This window comes from Polypterus senegalus, chromosome 3, assembly GCF_016835505.1.
Source record: "Polypterus senegalus isolate Bchr_013 chromosome 3, ASM1683550v1, whole genome shotgun sequence".
Classification (NCBI taxonomy): Eukaryota; Metazoa; Chordata; class Cladistia; order Polypteriformes; family Polypteridae; genus Polypterus; species Polypterus senegalus.
Window position 1 is genome coordinate 94,233,490 of NC_053156.1, and position 24,550 is coordinate 94,258,039.

General features: G+C 39.8%; 1 protein-coding gene across 4 annotated transcripts in view; it reads left to right on the forward strand.

The window, feature by feature from the left end:
• Positions 1 to 20,024, forward strand: part of vgll2a (vestigial-like family member 2a) — a 29,609-nt gene extending 9,585 nt beyond the window's left edge. Inside the window, exons 3-5 of one of the 4 annotated variants that reach the window (XM_039747625.1) lie at positions 6,435 to 6,938; positions 14,400 to 14,464; positions 19,917 to 20,024. In XM_039747625.1, the coding sequence (XP_039603559.1) occupies positions 6,435 to 6,938; positions 14,400 to 14,464; positions 19,917 to 20,009 (662 nt within the window). In that variant the 3' untranslated portion in view covers positions 20,010 to 20,024. Of the gene's footprint in view, positions 1 to 6,434; positions 7,334 to 9,459; positions 10,435 to 14,399; positions 14,465 to 19,916 lie in introns of those variants that run through there. The other 3 variants (XM_039747628.1, XM_039747627.1, XM_039747626.1) reach the window with 3 other exon arrangements.
• Positions 20,025 to 24,550: the final 4,526 nt, after the last annotated feature.

Genomic DNA, 24,550 nt, shown 5'->3' on the forward strand with positions numbered 1-24,550 from the left:
GGCACATTTCAAACATTTGTGAAACCATATTCAGCAAGTTAATTATGACATAATTGTGATTCCATGTTTTGAAATAAACACATCATCAATGATAATAACATTCTTAAACCCTCTTAATCCAATTCAGGCTCACAGTGTGCAGGAGTCTGTCGAGAATTTCTACAGAATGCTTTGGGCATAAGGCAGGAACAACCCGGAATGGGTGCCAGTCCATCTCAGGGTCCTCTCCCTCATATTCTCAAACAGCACTTTTTGGGAATTTGGACAGGAAAACCCACATACTTTGAGGAAAAACCATACGTACAATAACCAAGTCTTGGATTTGAACCCAGGGTAATGGATCTATGAAGCAGCAAAATGATTTCTATGCCACCATGTTGTCATATACCCAGAACATCCATTCTAAATATAATACTACTAGTTAGGTTGTTTTTAATCATTTGCACTAATGGGTTGTATTTTGGATTCATTTGTAAGCAGAAAATATTTTCAAAAGAAGGCTGTTAATTACATACTACTAGGAAAGCACACTAATAGACATTACAGTGAGAAATTTAGTACATTGAAATGACAGGAAAACATGACTTGTCCATATGTGCTTTGAAGAACCCTATCTTGGCCAACAAGAGAGCAAAATAATTGCTTTGCAGGATTGCCACACATTTTGTCTCCATAGAAAATTGTATGAAATACATAATTTGTACTGTAATATATCTGAAGATCCTAGATCCATAACGTTGTGGGACCTGTGCACTCTGTTACAGGTATTGTACCTTAAACAGTGGGCGTGTGCTTTGCACTTGTTCTTCATATTGTTAAAGAGCCAGTCATTTTGTCATACTGAAACGCTACTAATAGTCTATTCAAAAACATTACACACAAGCGATATCTTTGCAATCCACTACAGCATAATGCGAAACTAAATTGTAAGATCCTATTTCTTTTGTGCAGGCTATAAATTCAGTAGTTTCCAGTTGTAGGTATTTTAAGAATCAGTATATATTTTATTTCAGTAGCTTTGAAAAAAACTTTAAAACGGTAAGGTGATGATATGTGTGAAAAAACAAATGCATTCTGTTTAATCTCATTTCAGAATTCAAACTAACAGTCCACACACTTCATTGCCCCTTCACGAGTGTTTGCTTATTTGAAATCTGCAAAAGTAAAGACACGCTGATAAATTCTAACAAATGTTTTGTTTCATGTTTGCTGACTGGCAAATGATGAATGCAATACAAAATGAGAGGTCAGATTCATAATAATATATTATTGAAATATATTAAACAAGGTATGTTCAAAACACAATAATGTAGGCTGCCTGTAATAGTAAAAATCTAAAAAGTGGACACAAGTCACTTCTGCAAAAGACATTGGGATGTCCATTGTTACCTACTATAGGAAGCAATTGTCAAAATAAAATGTATCTAGTAAAATGTATTATTCTTCTAGAAAAGGTGTGATGATGAAAGGAAAAAGTCTTCTGTATTAAGTGAAGGTTTCTTAAGTTCATCACAGTGAATGCTCTCTATGAAAACAAAGGTTGTAGATACATGAGTTGGACAAAATGGTGCCAGTAAATGTTTATTAGCAAAACCCCAATATGTATTTCTATATTCACATTTAACATTTAATTTGAGCATGTGCTTAACATGTGTTTGAATATGTATACAATAGATAGATCTTAATAGAGGTGTGAGTGTGAGACAGATAAGGAGAAATGGCATGGGAGGTATGCAAAAAGTCATCTTCAAAGCCGCCTCAAAAACATTGACAATATCTGAGAAGCAGGCTTAATGGCAATGTGTTTAAGAGAGGGAGCGCCGGTGAAGAAACATTCACACACACGCAAATGCTGAAGAAAGCAGCTGCATATTTTTTAATTATACTATTACCTGTCTAGTAGATAGATAGATAGATAGATAGATAGATAGATAGATAGATAGATAGATAGATAGATAGATAGATAGATAGATAGATAGATAGATAGATATTAAATTAAAGGCAAGAGATAGATAGATACAACAACAACATTTATTTATATAGCACATTTTCATACAAACAGTAGCTCAAAGTGCTTTACATAATAAAGAATAGAAAAATAAAAGACACAATAAGAAAACAAAATAAATCAACATCGAATAAGAGTAAGGTCCAATGGCCAGGGGGGACAGAAAAAACAAAAAAACTCCAGACGGCTGGAGAAAAAAATAAAATCTGTAGGGGTTCCAGACCACGAGACCGCCCAGTCCCCTCATTGATGATGATGGTCACGTAGAATTCTGCCTTTTAATCCATCCATCATTGTTGGAGCATCATGAAGCTTTGAGTAGGTAGAGGTGGTGCAGGCCACCACCACAAAGAAACTGGAAAAAGAAACAGAAAAGAGAGTAGGGGTCAGTACGGATTTTAGAGCCACCATGAATACTTATTATGAGGAAATTGAACATACAGAGTATCAGGATTAAGTTAAATTAAGTTAAATTGAAGTTATAGAAAGGCCATGTTAAAGTAATATGTTTTCAGCAGTGTTTTAAAGTGCTCTACTGTATCAGCCTGGCGAATTCCTATTGGCAGGCTATTCCAGATTTTAGGTGCATAGCAGCAGAAGGCCGCCTCACCACTTCTTTTAAGTTTTGTTCTTGGAATTCTAAGGAGACACTCATTTGAGGATCTGAGGTTACAATTTGGAATATAACGTGTCAGACATTCCGATATATACGATGGAGCGAGATTATTTAAGGCTTTATAAACCATAAGCAGAATTTTAAAGTCAATCCTGAATGACACAGGTAATATATAAACATTTTACATTTACGTATAGGAGTTTTGTCTCAGGTAGGATGTTTATTTATTTCATCTTATATTCTAAAATACGAAAGAAAATACCGACATCGAAACACGGTCTGCAACATCAACTCAGAAAGTCTCAGACTCTTTTAGAGTAAATCAGTTTTATTCCGTCATTTAATTAGTTTTACATTTTTTTTTTAGTTTGCCTTTTCTTTTAGCACAGCATTTTATTAAGGATGTAATCTATAAATTACAACAATTTTCATCTTTTTTTTTTCAAAAAAGTTACAAATATTAGATATTTTAAAATGTTGTTTCTATTGAATTGTTATTGAAAGTATTTTGTACATAATAAACTAAGGAAATGTTCGATCAGTACAAACATTTTTTGCAGATAGATAGATGTGCTCATCTGTTGAATGTGGGAGTAAAACTGCAGTACACAGAGAAATAAAAATCTGGACGTGAGTGTCAATAGGCTTTGTGCCCTAGGAACCAATTTACCAGAACTATTCAATAACATTTCAGTAATTATTTACTGCTCTGATAATCTTTCTGATCATAAAATAGGTCATTACAATAGCAAATGATGAGAAAAATTAATAATTAATTACAGAATTGTGGTATTTGAGGGTTCCTCTAAAGTGCTTGTTTTTCTTGAACGATTTGGCTCAGAAACTAATCAATACATCATCATCTCAAAACCGGCTTAAATTTCAAGTTTGGAATTTTTCTGTCCAGCCGTTCTGGCTCTAGACCGTCCACAAGAAACTGTGACACACAGACACCCACACAAACACACACACAGACAGGCACTCACCCATCATCAAGATATCGATGTTTTCGGTATCAAGATACTCTAAAACATCGCAGATCCATTGAAAACCGGAGATCGAAAATTTTGACGACTCTAAAGCTTTTGCTCCTCACCAATAGACGAAAGGTTGTGGTTGTTGAGGGCACAAAGGAAAAAACTCTGTCAAGACAGTAGAACACACAAATTGTACACACATAGATAATATGTTGAGATTTCATCCCATTTTGCTGGGGTACTATAGTATATAGTGGCCCTTGTTGACATCACCAGGAAAAAAAAATATTTAAAATATGAATACAATATTCAATAAAAGTATACTTTATGAATGTTTAATTAAACATCTAAAGTATCTTTTTCTTGAATCTAATTGTATATTCTCTTGATGTACTTATAATTATCTTCTAGCAGATGGTGGCCAGCAAAAGTCACCTCCATGTTTAGCTGCATTTATGGTAGTAATATAGAGGTTGGGAGTTTTTGAAAGCGCATGTTGCTTTCTCATGCCAAAAAGAACCTGGAAAAATATCTCCCAGCCAATGATGCCCCTCACATAAACATTTAATAAATAACAAACAATAAACTCCACAGTTTTTTCCATTCCCATGAACATGATTTTAATTAAAATGTTGCCTTTCAAAGTGTATGATGTTGATGTTAGTGGATAAAACTGTTTTATCATATTGCCCTTTGAGTTTGTAAAGAGGTACATTTTGAAATTTCTGAAGACCACGCAAAATTTTCTTCTAAAGTATTCTTTTAGATTGATATACAGATAGATGTTCCTTTATACTGATAAATAGCAAGTTTTATCAGGCAAATAAAAGTATTTTTATTTAATTTGATCTTGAATAGTAATATAAACAACTGTTCACCTCACTGCAATAGTCAAATTAGTAATATCTTGGAACACACAGCTTAAATTGGGAAAAGTGGAAGAAGCAGTTCCAGGGTATATGGCAAAAATTTGGATCATTGTTCTCATTAATGCTAGGGTCTTTAGACATCTGCATGCTGACCCAGCAGTACAGGGGTTTGTCATATTTAACGTCTACATACTGTAGCTTAACCAGCACAAAATGATTACAAGTTATGTATCATGGATTCCATTGCTCATAAGTTTTTTTTTTGGTTGTTTGTTTGTTTTTCTGAATGTTCTGAATACAATAGTCTCGTGTTGGGAATATTTAGATCAATATATATGAATGACGAAAGAGCTGGCCTGTGGCCTAGATGACATAAGCAGTAGCCTAGGATGTGTCTGTGGTATATATGGCAAACCATTTTAGGATTTGATATTAAAAAGAGATTTTAATGATAAAATGACTTACCATAGTCAAAGTAAACAGAATGTAAAACAGCCCTTAATATGGGTGACTTGTGAAACCATTTTGGCAAGGGGTTGCTTGGAAAGAGTGCAACCCCTGTCTTCTTCATCCCATCATCCCATAAGTATGCAGCAGGAGCCACTGTCATTATGGCAATGGTGAGAGGCTTCTTCTTCCTTTAATGAAAAAGGTTAAAGATAAAGTCACTGATTCCCTAATGCATTCTATAGGTAGTGCAGTCTTAGTGCTGATGCCTTTCAGATCCAGCATGGTTGAATTACCCAGAACCAGTCGCCGTCTCCATGGAGTTTGTATGCTCTCCCGTATTTTAAGCCATTCTTTATTCAAGTACTATTTTTTTTTTTTGCATTTTTGTACATAACTAAAATATATGTGTTACGAATACCATCCTCCCTAAACTGGCCCTGTGTGGATGTATATGTGAGAGGGTGCTATGATAGTGACTAGTGGCCAGTCCAGGGTTGGCATCAACCTTCCTTATGCTGCTGCTGGGGCATGTCTCCTTTGGCCCTGAATGTAATTAAGTAGGTTTCAAAATGTTATTTCTATAAATGTTATTATAAATTGTTGAACGTTAAGAAGCCACTAAATATTTAAGTATTTCCTGTGTTTGGCACCATTTGGTATGCATCTGATTTCATGTGTTTCCGCTAACAGCACGCTGGATAACATAGCAAATGAAGTGGTGGAATTTCACACAGTATTTTTGTACTTTTAATTTCCATTAGGTATTTTAGGCACTACACTCCTTCCACATTGAGAATTCTTTGCATTTAACTAAAAAAAAAATGATTTAGCTTGTATCGCCGTTTTCACACTTGGTGAATCGAAATTAACTGCCTATGTTGGCCTGAATGACCTGGCCTCATTGTAACTCTTACAGCTGTCACTGCCAGGATTGTCTCCAGCTCCCTATGAGCCTGTCTGACATCCAGCAGGTATGAGAAATGAATTATTCACCACAACAACAGTGCATTTACATGATCTGTGCCATGCCTGAGTTCTTTTACGCATAATGAAATGTTTTGCGTTATAAAAAATATTTTTATAAGCATATTTTAAAAAGTATTAGGCTAGTATTAATTTCGCTTTTATGGTTTAAGTTTGGTAGCCAATGAATTTGAAAGTAATTTATCTTAACATACAACCTGTTAGGTTTCTGTTTCATGATGTATCTACAAATGAAAATGTAGCATGAGATGGACCAATTAATTTTGTTAAAAAAATCAAAATGATAGTGGCTTTGGTTTAAAAGAGACATGAAATTGAGACGAAAGCAGAAATTCAGGTGAGTGATCACGACAGGTGGATGGTCCAGAGGGAAAACATAGGGGGGATGTTATAGGGATTAGAGGGACTTCTCCATAGCCCTTTAATTTTTTTTTTTATCTTTGAAAGAAATATTTTTTTCTAGAATTGTATTTTCACTGAGAAGTCTAGACATATTTATTCATTTATTCCTAAATCTTCTTGTATTGCAGATGGATCATTCCCAATGAGCCAAAGAAGTTTTCCACCTTCTTTCTGGAACAGCACGTACCAGCCCTCAGTCACGGCCACCTTAAGCAGCAGTCTCAGCAGTGCTTTAGGGGCCTCTCACACTGAGATTCCCTTCCCTACAGACCCTTACTCATCTGCCTCATTACACAGTCATCTGCACCAGGGGCCTCCAGAACCTTGGCATCATCCTCACCACCACCACCACCCCTACTCTCTGGGTGGGGCCATCAGCACACAGAGCTCTGCCTACCCACGGCCTAGCATGCATGATGTCTACAGTACTCATTTTGACCCTCGCTACAGCTCTCTGCTAGTGCCATCGATGAGACCACATCGGCTAACTCCAGCCACTGTTCCAACTCCTGGCTCATCGCAATGTGACATTGGAAAAAGTGAACCAGGAACATCAGCCTGGACAACCCCAGGTGCCTTCTCTGGACCAGGGGCAGATATGGGACAAAGCCTGGGCCTAAATGTGGATGCAGGTAAACTGGGAACCTGTGTACAGTATGCAATTCAGAACCAGCTCCAGTAGCATGGAGGTCATCACTCACCCACTCATTTCAAAAATTAGTATTATTGCCATGATGGTTAAATGGATATTTTTATATGTTTTATGCCCAGACATAACTATTGTATTTGTCAGAATTCTATTGTTATAGAAAATGTCTGTGATGTTTATATCTAGGTCCATGTGGCTCATCTGTCGTTGCAACTATCAGTTCTAGCTCAACCTTAATTTTCTTCCAAACATAAAAAATAATACGCATCACATGAAGAATTAACCATCACTCTCTTCTTGCCTGTTAAATAAATTACTCACAGGCTTATTCAACACAGTATTGGCTTCGTGAAATTTATTTTAAGGAATAGGAAAGATGGCCCTCAAAAAGTGTACAGCTAGCAAGCATACCATTCCCCTGAAAAGTACCAATTTGACATCATTAATTCAGATTGGAAAGGGTGCAGTGGCTTCTCGTTGCACATCCTGTCTGCAGCATGTCAACTGATCTGCTTGAAGCCATTCGCAATGCAGACATTGAGTCAAGAGCTTGCTGAGGTCAAATTCTTTCAGTTTAATTCTGTAGCACATACTACTGTATATACTTTACTCAGCATAGGTTTTGAATGCTTGAATCTAAACCATTTTAAGGATACTACTGAAAAAATACAAACAGCTAATAATAAACACATAGATATGTTGATTATAGATATAATTATTATAGCTTATATTACTATATTCAGACATTTTCCTGCTTAAAATGCACATTTTTATTTATACAAAGTAAATTCAGTTATGGCTATGTTCAAATATTTGAAACTTGCTTCTGTGTGTTTGAGAGGTCAGGGAATTTTGCGTTCAGGTTTGTTGCCAATTTGGTGTGTTTTTAACATCATTATATTTGACTCACCTTTGAAACAGTTGTTTTGAGGGTTGCTTGCGATTGTTCGTTAGGACGGCTGAGAATGTGTGACGCGTGACATGTAAAAGGTCACTGTCGTACACTTCCTGGTTTGCCCAAGTTTGTATTTATTCTTCCTAAAAAGTCTCACTATTTTTTTGTCCTTCATCCTGATCCTTGATTTCAAAATATTTTCTGTCCTTTGGCCATGTCTTTTCATATTACGTTTTGGCTTACATTACATGCCTATCCTAGATTTTGACTCTTTTTCTAATCAGAGTGTTTTTATACACTGAACTTATTTTTTAGATTCTTGATCTCCTGGTAGTTGAGCTTGGCTAGTTTATACAGTTTCTTTTCTCCTTAATTCCATTTCCTTTCAAAACTGCTGCCAACCTGTGCAGCCAGTATATAAACTGGTTAAATCTGATTCATTAAAATGATGTATATGAAGATTTTTTTTTTTAGTGTGGACACTACTGCATAACATTACATTCTCATTCTGCTTAATAAATTTCTGGGTTGCGGGGAACCAGAGCCTGTTTTGTCATAATGAGGTGCATGGCAAGCACCACCCTAGACGGCAGTTGGTTGCTAGATCACACACACAACCACATGAGGCAAATGTAAAACAATCAGTCAGTCTCATACACATTTGTTTGGGATGAGGGAGGAATGTCAGAGTACCTGGAAAAAGACAAAGGCAAAGGCAGAACGTGTAGACTCCAGACAGGCAAACTCAGGATGTTAAATCTCTTTAATACAACAACAACAACAACAACATTTATTTATATAGCACATTTTCATACAAACAGTAGCTCAAAGTGCTTTACATATTAAAGAATAGAAAAAAGACACAATTATAAAACAAAATAAATCAACATTAATTAACATCGAATAAGAGTAAGGTTCAATGGCCAGGGGGGACAGAAAAAACAAAAAAACTCCAGACGGCTGGAGAAAAATAAAATCTGTAGGGATTCCAGACCATGAGACCGCCCAGTCCCCTCTGGGCATTCTACCTCACATAAATGAAACAGTCCTCTTTGGATTTAGGATTCTCACGGAAGGGCTTGATGATGATGATGGTCACGTAGACTTCTGCCTTTTAATCCGTCCATCATTGTTGGAGCATCCATACAGCCATACTAACCATTGTATTATTTCATATATTTATAAACTCAGAAGTCTCACAACATAACGGTTAGAGGTTACACTTTTAATCTTGATCTTTTTCCTTCCATGCACATATGATAAAAGCATTTTGTTCTGTAAAGTGGTAATGCTAAGTGCATAATTGGAATAAAATAAATATACTTTTTTTATTAAATGAAACTCTGCTTGAAGAAAAACAATACGATTCCAAACCAGAGATGCCAGACTTGCTGTGTAAATTTCCAACTGTGAACGCAACTGCTGTCTTCTCACTGTCAAATGAAAATCCTGCAGCTGCTTGATGCCATCATTCATATACTTTACTTCTTTTTCTGGTGTGCCTTCTCTCTCCTTCCATCTTCATTGCTTGAGAGAGCTTTTTCCTCTGCTTGTCTCCCTGTCCTTAATATACTTTTTTCTGTCCTTGTTCTCTCATTTCTTCTCTCAGGATTGCAGCCTACGGACAAAAGCAAGGACCTGTACTGGTTTTAAAGTACTACTACACCTACCTCCTTTGGCTGCCTTGTAAATCTTCTTGTAGAAACAGTTAAAAAAAAAACATACAAAACAATTTCTGTAACAGATTTTGGTCTTGGTTTCAGCTCATCGTTATTCTCTTTGTGGAGGAACTCTTCTGAGCTGATTTCTGCTGCCGTCAAAATGCTTCAGAGAGAAGGAAAGAAGGTGAAATTGATCATTTGATCACCTATCATACAGTGTGCTTGATCAGTGCGAAGTGAAACCAGAGGCAACGGATTCAAATGCATTCAAGATGCAAATCTGCTGCATCCTTTGATGACTGTAAAATTCTTTTTTTTTTTAATTTAAAAGATTGTTTCAATTTAAACCTGGAAATATATGTGGAAGGGAATTTCCTAAAATGATATTTTTTTACAAACTGTCATAAACTGATGTGGATTGAGACACTTCTGGAGGAAGGTCAAATGAATTTTGATCCACTGTGAAAAAAAGTTTAAGTGTGAGACAAGCACTGAGGGAAAAAGAAAAAACAAATTGCTGTATGGCTGTGGTTTGACATAAGATGGGGGTTTACTTGAACCACCTGACTTCATATGACTCCCGCACAGCTGTCGGAGACAACTGTTCAAACTCAACAGACTTACAATTAAGGTGGCACTTCTTTGAGTTTGAGCAAACAAGCACTCCGGGCCTCGGACAAGGAGCATTTTGTGAAATCTGGACCCTCCCCCTTCGTAAAATAAGAGAGCCTTCATAGGGAACAACTGGACAAAGCAGCAGGAAGGAAGATCTGCAAAGACCACTGTGTCGACACATGAGCTTTGTGACTCTGCGCTTTACTCTGTGTGCGTGTTGTTGTCTTACTGTCACTTTAGTTATTGGAAAATATTCAAAAAGACATTTGTAACTAGAAGTGAGCTGTATTAAAGATCTTTATTACAAAGGTGTTTGAGTCTTCAGTGGTTGCATGCATGCCAAACACAGCTAAGTCTGTGGCAGTTTATAAAGTGTATTTATGGTACAAGCATACAAATCTCGTAGCCCATTTATGAGAACTAGTATAAACCTTTCAGAGATATGGGTTTTCACATGAATATTTAAAGTTTTATGTCATCACAATGACTGATTCCACTTGAAAGTATCGTCTGTAATGATGTTTTCAAAACTGAAACGTTCAGACTTGGCGTCCTGTATTTATGAATTAAAAAATGGAAACTATGATGTAATTATGGTATATAAAATATGTAAATTATGACTTATTATCTTGTAATATTTATTTCATCATTAAATACATCCATCCATTTTCTGCACCCGCTTTTTCCATTACAAGATAATGTGGAACTAACGCTTATGAAGTGCAAGGCAGGAACTAACAATAAATGGGACAACAGGCCATCACAGGGCAAATCACACTCTGTCAGAACAGGGCAGATTGGTCTCGCCAGTAAACTTTACTCCCATATTTGAAATATTGTAGATAGATAGATAGATAGATAGATAGATAGATAGATAGATAGATAGATAGATAGATAGATAGATAGATAGATAGATAGATAGATAGATAGATAGATAGATAGATTTTATTTTTACTCACACACAGATTCAACTAACCAGGGATGTGGCAAGGCATCACGTTTTTAGCCCGTTGCACGCGCTATGCAGATCCTACAAACGAAACTTTTTACAGCTCACTGAATTTCTTAAAACTTTTCAGCGCATATTTAACCTTCCCTTTCCCACTTTGCTTCCCCACACTTAAAACACATTTAAGCTGACTTTATTAATCCCAAGGGGAAATTCACATAATCCAGCAGCAGTATACTGATAACAAAAAAAATATATATATATTAAATTAAAGAGTAATAAAAATGCATGTAAAAACAGACAATAACTTTGAATAATGTTAGCGTTTACCGTTCCGGGTGGAATTGAAGAGTCGCATAGTGTAGGGGAGGAATGATTGTATGTCTATTCATCTTTTCTATTTTTATATTTTCAGTGTGGGAATACCTTTTACTTTCTCCTTTTGAAAATTACATTAATTCTGTGTTAGCCCTCCATTAATCTATACGTGACCTATGTTAGTGAAGTGGGAAGAGACCAGAGTACCTAGAGAAAAGTCACCCAACTTGGAAAGGAATGTGCAGACTCCGCACAGACAGTGACCTACTGTAGCACTTAGAATTGTAAGGCAACAGTGCTATGCCATCCTTAATTAAATAGATTTAATTTTTTTTAGTTTAAATTTTGAAGGAACTATGTTCTCATATAACGTCATTTTAATGCCACAGCTATACTGTATTTGTTATTATTGCATTTAATTGTGAACTTAGACATAAAGTTAAGATAGTACCGTGCTATATACAGTGACTAAATGTTTATTTATTGTCTGCTTGTTAAATAACATAAAGAAATGTGCATAACAAAAGCATACGTTACATGTAGGATCTAATCCCTTTTTTACAAATATTTGGTAGAGATATTTATATACCCCCAAATCTTTTCTGATTAGCTTTGGAGTATCTTGGAATACCCTAACACAGTGTCTCTTAACCCTTTTGATGTTGAGACCCACTTTACTTATGTAAATCTCTTCATAATCCCTTGGTAATTGTGGTGTGATTGTCAGAACGGCTTTTGGGGTAGTGGGGGACATCCGCTGATTCCAATGCTATCATCATAGCTTTGAGGGTGGGGTCTAGCAGACCTACATGGATAAATAAGTCTGGATGGCCATTCACAGCTTGTCACCATTGTGACCCTCCTGTAAACGACAACACATGCAGGGCATCTGGTGCAGTGGATTTCAACACTTTGGACTTGTGGGTTCAAATCCCACCACTGACACTTCACCTGCTTGTACTTCAGTTGAATAGAAATGAAAAATAAAATGCACCGACTGCATCTCAGATATCGTAAGTTGACTTGGATATAGAAGATAGCCAAATAATGATAACACTAAATGACAAGCAGGGCCGGCACCACCATTAAGGTGAATTAGACATTCACCTAGGGTGCAGATCATAAGAGGGTGGAAAAACCAAGCCACACGGGTTAGTTACTAAACAGTTGGTTGGCACACAAATACTTTGCCTAGGGTGCAAAATAACCTAGCACCTGCACTGAGGACAAGGATGGGCAGAAGCAAAGGTAACATCAAGAGAAACACTTGGGGACACAGAAGAAAGATTACATTGTCTTTTTTTTAATTCACTAAAAATGGGAGGAAAACTCCACACAGACAGCAAAGGCGCATGGGATTTGAACTCAGGACACCTGATCCATGAGGCCACAGTGTTAGACACTTAAGCACCCTGTTATCTTCCTGACACAATTATCTCTATCACAACTACTAAATTAGATAGATCTTAAAGATCAATAATATACATTTTACATGTAGCTATTTAATAGATTGTTCAGGCTGCAATTAAATTTCCATACTTAAACAAATACGTTTATTTAAAAATGAGAAGTACATGAAGACAAACAAGAGGCTAAACATATCACTAGGTTTTTCCATACTGTTCAAACAATGTTCTTTCTGTGACACAGTGTTTTTCGTAGGTAAACTAATTGTTTCTTTTTGTTACTTAAAATATTCTGGTATATCATGGTGCCAGAGAGTGCTGATGTGGACATGTGGACAAGTAAGAATTTCGCTGTATTCTGCTCACATGACTAAATGACTACTATTACTGCTACCTGTTTAAAATAATTGAAGGTTGTGCAGGACTTTAATGCTGGCAGGGATGAACCATTAATTCATGGGGCATCACTGCACTGCAAGGCACATTCACATACAGAGCAAATTTGTAGTTACCAATTGACACGCATGTCTTTGGAAGACAGCAAAGCACACACATTGTTGATGATAGGTTTAGGGTTCAGATCCACAAATTTAGGATCTGTGAGGCAGCAGTGCAAACCATAACTGATTGTCACAATTGATAGTAGGCTATCCACATCCTGAACCCATTTTAAAAAGAACAATGAAAAGTAATAGGACTACCAGCATCGTATAGCACCAAATTGATCAACTGTAAGCATTTTAAATATTATGAATACACACTGATGCATTCAATTGACTTTAATTGGATAAATAACCATAAATGGTTGAAACAATTTAAACAGATTAAATTGTTTTAAAATGAGAAAGAGAAAAAAGAACATTCATCTTAGAAGAAAGCTGGCAATGCAGCTGCTAAACAAATACTGTAATGTATGGGACACACAATGGCTGAAGCATATGCACATTGTCACTGGTGTGATTTTTATTTCATGCGCTAATGCATGGCAGCTGGCAATCAATTCAAAATGAAAGCACCGTTAAGAGGTTGAAGAGTAAGAGAATCTTATGAAAAGAACAGCCTTTGCTGGACTTCCGAATAGAAGAGAAACAATGGTACAGTGTTTGGATTTGATCCCAAGGGACACGGGGTGGTGGGGAATGTGTAAATTATAACAAGCAGCTGCCATAAAAAAGCCAAGCAAGAAGGACCGCTAAAATGACATTAACTCATTCAAATGGACAGCTTGAAAGGAACAATTTTTCCATGACACTCTATGCACAGATAAGGTACTTTTTTGCTTGAAAGTACATGTTCTTTGATATATCATTGTTTCCCTTTTCTTACTTCAGTTCCCTTGACAATTCCACAGCCTTGAAACTTTTTGTACCTTTAAAGTGCATGTTAATGTAATTGGCCTTGTATAAGCATGGCTGTGTTTATGAATGGACTACAATGGACTGGCACACAACCCAAGGTTGGTTCCTACTTTACACACAATGCAACCAGGCTAAGCCTGAGTCTCTCTTCAACCCTGAACTGGATTTAGTCAGTTTGAGAATGTTATACCAATGTACAACAAAATAGTTATAAATAAGCCATTCTGATCACTCTATTACAGCATTATGGAGGAACCACAGCATAACTGCAGGATCCTGGAGAAGTGCCGGAACCATCTCTGAACAGGTAGGCAATGTGGTGCAGCAGCCAAGGTGTTGGTTCAATGACTACCTCTCTGTCACCATGGGGAAGTCACTTTACCCCTGCAAACTGGATTTTGTAAAAGAAATTATATATATATATATATATATATATATATATATATATATATATATATATATATATATATATATATATATATATATATATAAATATATAAAATCCTGCATTAACCATAAAGCAAAATAAGCACATGCTTAGGGCATCAAGGAAAGAGGGCACCACAAAAATTTTCCATTTACAATAAAGCAAATGATGCATTAATGCAAAATAAACATTTTCCATCATACTGCAAATTTAGTTTCATTTCAAAAATGTACATTTTTATTTTACGGTTTATTATTGTTTATATTTTGAGTTAGATATATATGGGGGCACCAAAATCTTTTAAGTGCTTAGGGCCGCTAAAGGTCTTAATCCGGCCCTGTATATATATATATATATATATTGTCAGGGATGCCAGGGGCAATGACCCGGCCGGGATGCCTTGAGGGACCGGAAGAGGGTCAATGCCCACCCTGGATCACGTGGGGGCTGCCTTCCTGGTTGCTTTGGGGGCCACGGGTAGAGGGCTTGTGGTCACCGCGAGGGGGCGCCCCAATGCCTTGGGGAACCTGGACCTCAGCACTTCCGGCCACACCAGGAAGTGGTGGGAGGAAGAAGAGAAGGAACACCCGGAGAGCTTCCGGGAGAACAGCCGGCATTTCCACCACACTGGGGCGTGTCCAGTGAGGAATGCTGGGAAACACCTGGAGCTTATCCAGGATGATATAAAAGAGGCTGTCTCCCTTCATTCGAGGCTGGAGTCGGGTGAAGGCAGCACAAGGCAGGAGAAGAGAGATGTGAACGTGGCCCAGACACAGACAGGCAGATATGTTGTTAATCACCACCACACGTTTATTTTACAACTAATATTTACAAGTTTCCAGTGCACACAAACCCCAACACAGTCCTGGCCACACAATGCCTTCTCTTCAGGCCGCCTCCACTCTCTCTTCTCCTGCCTTGTCCTGCCTCCACCCGACTCCAGCCTCGAATAAAGGGAGACAGCCCCTTTTATATCATCCTGGATGAGCTCCAGGTGTTTCCCGGCATTCCTCCCTGGACACGCCCCAGTGTGGCAGAAATGCCGGCTGTTCTCCCAGAAGCTCTCCGGGTGTCCCTTCTCTTCTTCCCCCCAGCACTTCCTGGTGTGGCCGGAAGTGCTGAGGTCCAGGTTCCCCAAGGCATTGGGGCGCCCCCTCGCAGTGACCACGGGCCCCTACAGGGTTGGGCTTCCAAGCCCTCTACCCGTGGCCCCCAAAGCAACCAGGAAGGCAGCCCCCACGTGATCCAGGTTGGGCATTGACCCTCTTCGGGTCCCTCAAGGCGTCCCAGCCGGGTTGTTGCCCCTGGCATCCCTGACAATATATATATATATATAGTAAGATGGATGCTGTATAGCACCTGACCCAACACAGACTGGACATGGAAGGCATGTGTAAACAAAATAAAACTATTTATATTTCTTCACCTGTGGGGCATGTCGTCCCCGTGAACCCCACAGGCATAACACAGTCCCAAGCATACAAGTAACAAAGCACAAAAGCACTTTTCTCTTCCTCTCGGCACCACCACTTCTCCCAGGCAACCTTGTCCTCCTCCACCCGACTCTGGCCACTGAGTGGTGGTTGCTGGCTCCTTTTATAGGTCACCCGGAAGTGCTCCAGGTGCTTGATCACAGAGTTCTGGCTGCACTTCTGGGTGTGACGACCACGCTGCCTGCTGGATCCAACAGAGCTGCACCCAACTCCAGTTCCCATGGAGGACTGTGGGAAACCGAGGCACTAATCCACCCCAGGGGGGCAGCCATCTAGTGTCCAGGGGGAGGTATTGCACTGTCCAGGGCTGCTCCCCCTGAATATAGTGTGCAGGGGCGTCCCGGCTGGGCATGGACGCCAGCCACCTGCCACAATACATATAATAACATATGGTACATCTGGGTCATTTTAATGTCCAATATTTATGCTTAAGTAGACTCCAGGTGTGCCCTGGTGCTTCAATTGAAGAACTCTTTTTAAAGTATCAGCTGAAAGCCCCTACCCCCACTAATTAGCTCTCTTCATAATTTTAAATACCTTTCTCAAGTCAACTCTTAAACTCTGCTTTCTTTAACTTAGAAGGTTCAGTTTCTTCATTCTTCCCTCACACCTTGAAATACCCACAGCAGAGGAATCAGTATGGTGTCTCTTCTTTGGAATTTCTTTAGAGCTGATTTTTCTGTAGTATGTACACTAAACTCCACACTCCCATTATGGTTTTACAGGTTTGCTATATACCATACACATAAAACTCTTTGACTTGCTATGTAACCCAGTTTCTGCATGTAAAATTACACTAATAATCTAATCTTTAATGCCTGTGAAGCAGGTGTGGTGCCAGTATTGGGCCAGGGTAGGCCTATGCCCCTCACTTTACTCATTGGTCTACACTATTTTGCAACGTAGCTCTTTTAATTTTTTGTCTTTAAAAAATAGAAAATGAATACATTCTGCATATATGCATTTCAATATACATCTCCCTCGATTGAAATATCAACTGTCACAGCAAAATTGCCAGTATTACTTTATTACTAAAAGAGTTCATTTAAAAGTTAAATTATTTGGAAAGCACATATATGGATAACAATCTTACAGCACACATCTACCTAAAAAAGATTAGAAAACAAGGTTGATGTCTGTCACTACCACTTAAAACATAACATTAACAGGAGGCTATCAACGGGTGCCTACTGAATTTACTAGTTACGTTGGCGGGTCCTGTTGGAAGTTAAAATGAACAAAGCAAAATGATTGTGGATGTTGTTTCATCAAAAAACCTTTTAAGGTTTTATTACTGAAAGGAAACCAACAGAACTGCAACACCTTCCAGTCAATGATGACCCAGTCGCAAGTGAAAACCCAGCTACTAGCTTTAGTGAGGGATTTGCTAGTAACACCACAACTGAGTACACAGGAAAGAGGTGGTAAAGCGAACAGCTCTGCAGCTCATTGATACAAGATGTACAGTACATGGCATTTTGTGCAGCCATCTGTGATGCTCAAATTGAAAGCAGATACTGTTGCTGTCGATGAGACCCACTGTATCAAATCCTCTAAGACAAAGCCTTACAAATAAAAAAGAAATTAATAACTTAAGAACTTCTATGTTAGGTACAATGCTCAGTGAGGGCTGGGTGTTCTTTTGGTCTTGGAATCCTTGCAGATTTCATTTGCTTCAACAGCATCTCACCTCTAGAGTTTTGTTTTTTTATTTTTTCTGTCCTCCCCAGCCATCTGATCTTATCATCAGACTCTTTAGGGATTTAAAAAATGAATCTATGTAAGGACTCTACTTTTCTGTTAATTATATATCAATATTATCCATCCATCCATTATCCAACCCACTATATCCTAACTGTAGAGTCACGGGGGTCTGCTGGAGCCAATCCCAGCCAACACAGGGCGCAAGGCAGGAAACAAACCCCGGGCAGGGTGCCAGCTCATCACAGTATAAATAGTATGTAAGTGCATATTGATTTTATTTTTTTTTTCTTATCTCATTTTAATTTGTTTTTCTTTTCTTGAAACATTTTCTTCAAGAGCCTGTAAAGTACTTTTAAGTTACATCCTGTGTATGAAAATACTCTATAGTAATACATTTTGTTGGTGTTGCTGTTGTTCTTAAGTGTGAATTTCGTATAAAATGCTCATTTGTAGTGCTCATTGTAAAAGTGGCAATGAAAAATATTGATTGATAAATTACTTGCAGAAGAAAATAGACAGTTCATTCACTCATTTTCTGATCCCAATTATTCCAATGGAATGTTTCAGCGTGCTAACAATAATAAGGGATGGGTGATGCTACTGCTACTGTTCTCCTCTAACATTCCATTCCATTCACAAGACATGACACTGCGACATCACTTTGTTTCAATACCCAAAATATCCTCTGACTCTAGAGACTCTTTAATCTTGGTGCATACCATTGTTAATGCAAATGATAGGCTTAATCATTATTTGATGTATTATGTCTATTAGTTAGCACTGAACCATCTGCTTTCTTAAAACAGTGCCAAGAAATGAAAGCAAAATGCATCTATCCTATCTGACTAAAGCATAATATGACACAAATGTCTATTCAGACATGTTTTGAACTCACTTTTTTCATCATGGCCTTAGTATAAACATGGGTGTGTCTGCATGTGTACCCTGTGATAAACTGATGTCCTGCATTTCACCCAATGCTCTGGCACTCTCAAGTGAATTAAGCATCCTTGATAATGCATGCATGTGTACCTTTGGACTGTTGAAGGAGCCTGAAGCAACTGAAAATAAAAACATGGATTGATGGGAATCTAATTTGGGTCACTGAAGTGGTAAGGTGGCACTTTCAACTAATAACCTATATAACCTTTAACTAAAATTATTATTTGCATTTTTTTCTACAAAACAATAAATAAGAAGGAATTCAGACATAGTAAATGGTGCCAGATTTAAATGTTATGTAGAAAAGAAATGCAACATGAAGCAGCCTGCTAAAATCTGTAGCTTGTATGGCATCATTTTTATTTGACAGTACCAATGGTTACAGATAGCATTCAGTCACATAAGGTGTAGCCTTACATATTGTCACAGGTGGCTGGGTGCGTCGGCAATCAGCCGCCTATTTAAGGAGCCGCCGCCCTGCAATCAAAGCTGGAGTCGGGTGAGGAGGAGGATGAGCTCGTGGCAGAGGAGGCGAGGAGAGGTTTGTGTGTGAAGACAGCGGTTATTGTCTTTGGAGAACTGGGGGTTTTGGTGGCGGTGCACTTGACTTTTTGTAATATACTGTAAATAAATGTGGGGTGATGATTGAAACGGTGTCCGCCTGTGTGTGTCCGGGCCATCATATTCACACTGGCGTAGCCGGCAGGATTCCAGTCGGTCCATTTGGACCGGAACCTGTACAAAAATATTGTGTGGAGGCCTGGCATAGCAGCATGCTGCTATATGCAGCGAAGCGAGGCACGTGCGCGACACAACAGCGAGTAGTGCGCACCCGACATAACCGCGGGTGAACAGACACAGCACAGTGCAAAGTGCGCTCCCAAGACAGAGCGCACTACTAGCACAGAGCTTGCTCCTGAAGCAGAGAGCGCACTACAAGCGCAGAGCACACTCCCGAGGCAGCACAGAGGTGCGAGGCACGCACCTGCACAAGCGGCAGGAAACCGCAGGAAAGACGCCCGCAGGAACACCATACCGAATGGGGAAAAAGAAAGCCGGACGGGCTCGAAAGCCAGCGAAAAGACACGGCCATGCTGTTAAGAGCAACGGGATCCATAGAAAGGCCGGTGACGGACCCAGAGAAGAATCACCATGGGTGACGTATGCATTTGTTCCGTCTGCCTGCCTCCTAGGTACAAAAGAGCCGAATCCCTGTCAATGGCCGGCTAATGCCTGTCCGTGGCGCAACGGTGAGACGAGCTCTGAGGGTAGCGACGCTGACCTGAGGGCCCTATTCGACTCCGGATAAAAGTCGAGAGACGAGAGCCCAGAAGACGTCCCTGGTACGGTTGTCCCAGCGGAGCAAGAGGAACCCCTCTCTGTAATAGGTAAGGGGTGGGGGGATATGTCGGCTGCCCGTCGACGGCGGTATCCAGATGGGGGCGACGAACCTCCAACCCGCTCCCGAAGACGTCTTGGAGGCGCCTTTAAAGGAAGCGCAGGGCCTCCGCGATTCACGGTCGGCGCAAGACGAGGTGAGTTCAAGTCTGTCACCGACCGATAGAACTGACTTCTCCTGGGCTGCATGCGAGGTGGGGGCGGTCCTCCTACCGCTGCAGTCTCTGGCCCAGATCTTTCAGGTCCTGCAGGAGGTGAAGGGAGGTCTGGAAAAGAAGCTTGGCGCGCCGTTGGAAACCATTGCTGGATGGCTCAGCAGACGCGGTACATCATCCTCCAGCCTGCAAGACAGAGCAGTACAAGTAAGTGAAGCCTGTGATGTAAAAGAAAGGAGGGGGGGAGCACAGAAGCTGCCGTCACGATTAACACAGCTTGCCAGGCCGACCCCCCCCCTAAACAAGATGTTGCCACACTGACCGATAACGTGTGCTGAAAGGCAGCTGAAAGATGTCAGCTGCCAAACTACCTTGCCTCAACTGCCGGTGCTGGTTTCACGAGTGTGTAGAGGGGTACAGACGGTGAAGGGTCCCTCTTCTTCCCAAAAAGGGACTCAAACCACCAATACACTTCAGGGAAAGAAAATGAGCCGGAAGAATAAGCCCGTTGACGGGAAATAACGGACAGGCTATGCAGCAGAGGGGCGAAGTCGCCATAAGCCCTCAACTGATGGGAAGGAGGGGCAGGAGTTTACTACCTGCTTCCGCTCCCGCTGGGGTCCGGCAAAGGAGAATCGGATGTGTTATAACTGCGGCCTCTGTGGCCACATTTGGAAGTGTTGTCCAGAGAGGACGCCCAAGTGGCAGGGACTTCGGGGCAACATCCCCAGATCTGTTTATTATATTTCCACAGGGTGGAGCCGTGGAGCAGAGGACACCGATTCTCTATACAGGAGAGGACTGACCCTCGCAGGACAGGTCGATGAGCCCCACGACTCTCATCTGGGAGAGGGGCAATGTAATGGATGGCCAGGTTCCATGACCGGCCCTTCTGCTCATGTTCCGGGTGAGCCACTAGAAACACCGCAGTACATTTCCCCGGGACGCTTGGAACCCTCAACTGAGCGGATGAACGGGCAGTAGTTTCCTGCCTTCTTCCACTCCCGCAAAGGTCGAGCTGAAGGGAGTCGAGTGTGCTACAGCTGCAGCAACTGTGGCCACATCTGGCGGTGTTGTCCTGTGAGGACATCCAAGTGGCAGTGGCAACACTCCCAGACCATTTGCTTATATTTCCACAGGGCAGAACTGTAGTGCTGAGGACAAGAACTCCCCATTATGGAGAAGACCAGCCCTCGCGGGAGGGTTTGTATTGTATACTAACTTTGTGCTACATTTTTTTTTTTATTATTAATTTCCACTGGACACTTTTGGTTTGAATGTTATGTCGGGGTTGGTTGGGGTATGATATATATATTGTTTAGAGTTTGTTAATTTCTTTCTTTATCAATATATACTCACTTTATTATTTTACATATTCTTTGTTTTTTGGCTAATTAAGTTAAGTTTATTTCGAAGAAGTACGGCTTGTCCAGTCTAATGTCTTCAACTTGCCAGGCCATGGGTCTTGGTAGTGTAGCTGCTGGTTTTGGAGAGTTAGTTGGCCGTTACGAGAAAAACAATGTTAAAGCAGAATTTCACATCTTACCATAGCAATGATCAAAGCATACAGCAATCTCATTCAATAAATGACTTACTAAAAGAGATCACCATGTTGAAACTGCTGTGGACTCACCTAAACACGGACACTAATCTTGCAGTCTGACTAACTTCAAACTGTTGTGCAAAGACCAGGCAAAAAACTCCAACATCCAGGTATGCTAAATTGACAGATACCTAAACAAACAGATTTACCATTGTAATCAAAGAAAAGTGTGCTTTTAAACGGTATTAGGTATAGGTTGTGCACAATTATGCAACCAAAGCATCATCAGTTTTAACTATTTATTTTACTTAACCTACCAATCTGTCCTCAGACTAAGGCTACATTCACACTACTATGCTTTTATTTGAAAATAATCTCCTCCTACACTAACATCCATCCATCCATTTTCTAACCCGCTGAATCCGAATACAGGGTCACGGGGGTCTGCTGGAGCCAATCCCAGCCAACACAGGGCACAAGGCAGGAACCAATCCTGGGCAGGGTGCCAACCCACCGCAGGACACACACAAACACACCCACACACCAAGCACACACTAGGGCCAATTTAGAATCGCCAATCCACCTAACCTGCATGTCTTTGGAATGTGGGAGGAAACCGGAGCGCCCGGAGGAAACCCACGCAGACACGGGAGAACATGCAACGCCACGCAGGGAGGACCCGGGAAGCGAACCCGGGTCTCCTAACTGCGAGGCAGCAGCGCTACCACTGCGCCACCGTGCCGCCCTCCTACACTAACATTTTCATATAATTCATTTAAATATTTTTGTCCATACTAAAATGGACAAAAATGCCTGTGATGCTACGGTCCATCTACACTAAGCATATGCATAGTAAAAACTTCTTAAACCGGGCATGTACTGTGTGATTTGGCACGATTTTAAGCCCAATTTGCAGCAATCAAGTGATTTTTGGAGTCAGTTTGAATTTCTGCGTCTTTGGCTGTTGCTTGAGACCATAGGAGAGTGGTTGCGAAGCCCAGTTGCATCTCACGATTGGGCTGTCACATGAACAGAAGAATTTCTGTCATGTCAAATATTTCAGTCAGCTGTCTTGTAGCGTTAGTGGTTTCACAAGCCAGTTTTCTGATATTGCCATCACATTTCCTGAAATTCATTGTATGGTAATTGCAGTGAGTGTGCATTGTATTCATATGGTCTGTGCATGACAATCAGACTGAACGTACTTTGCAGTTTGAGCACATATGTGACTGTCAGCTCTATCATTAGTAGTTGCTTGACCACAATTTCTAAATGGAATTAAGATGCATACAGGTAATAAACACAATAAGCACCATGGAAAGCAACTTTTTTGTGCCTGCTATTTTGAAATATGTTTTTGTTCTATGAAGGCTGACCAGTCAGGGAATAAGGTGTTGTGATGAGCAGGATCCAATCAATCAATATGTACAAACAAACTATAGCACAATGGAGTCTTGTGTTTCAAAACATCTTTGTTTATTGTCTGTCCACAATGACATTTTCAAATGTTTCTAGCTCTGGAGAGTGTTTTTGAAAGTATTCATTTTCCCTGGATGACAATTGTCGACGAAAGATGAAAATGAAGGCAAATGTCTGTATTTTTAAATGAAAATGTAGTAGTATGGACAGGACCTAAGATCTGCTTTCTCTTTTAAAATAATCACCTTACCTTTTCTTTCTGAAATTCCAAATGGTCACTACCACCCTATTCTAAGGCAATCATTTCAATTTCATCAATATGGGTGTGTAGATTTTTAACAGATGTCTCAAATGATGCACATTCTTAAATTATACCTAAAGAAATGTAAATGTTCAATGCTAGTTGATTAAACATTAAAAATCAACTCGTGTTTTCTCTTGACTCAAAAAGCTCCCAAGCCCTCAAGTATGGACTATTCACTTTTATCTATATGTTTCCTTCTTACATCTCCAAGGTAGCACATTTTTTTTTTCAAATCAGGGAAGGCTATTCACTTTAGTTGACTTATAACTAATATGTCCCAATGTCTCATTACTTGGTTCCAGTTTTCTATTCTGGGGTCTGTATGCTGTTCATTAGAGGTCATTGGGAGATCATTCTGCCAGTGTTCCCTGACTTCTCACATAAATGAGCAACGCTGCCAGCTAGTAACACTATGTCGCCACCTGTCAGTCGAAGGGTCTTGTGACTTCTTGTCACCCTTCCATAACATCTTTTTTCTTTTAAAAAGGGCCACCTGCCAACCTGTCTTTCTTGGGATTATTTCGTGATTCCTCCCTATGCACCACTCTTTCTCACCTTCATTGATTTTGGACTTTCATGGAACCATTAAATGCATGAGTTACCACCACCAAGTGACCCCTGTTTCCTATATTGGTATGCAAAGTTGATTTCTTCACTGATATTTTTGGGCATCTCCATCAGCTTTTCCAGCATTTTGCATTCCAGATGTTTTATGCTTATAGCATCTGACTGTCTAGGATCATAACCTGCCCGTAGTGTGCTAAACCACTTCACGTGCTGAATATAAATGGCAGATATGGATGAGATAAGTAAAGTAACCTGTAGTTCAGGCAGCTAGTTTCCCTCTTACTTGTAACAACAGTGCCATTAAAGCAGGGCTTCGAACTGCAGGTCTGGAGGGCTGCAGTGGCTACAGGTTTTCATTCTAAACCTTTTCCTAATCAGTGACCAGTTTTCACTGCTAATTAACTTCTTTTGCCTTCATTAGCCTTGTTTTTAAGGATTCAG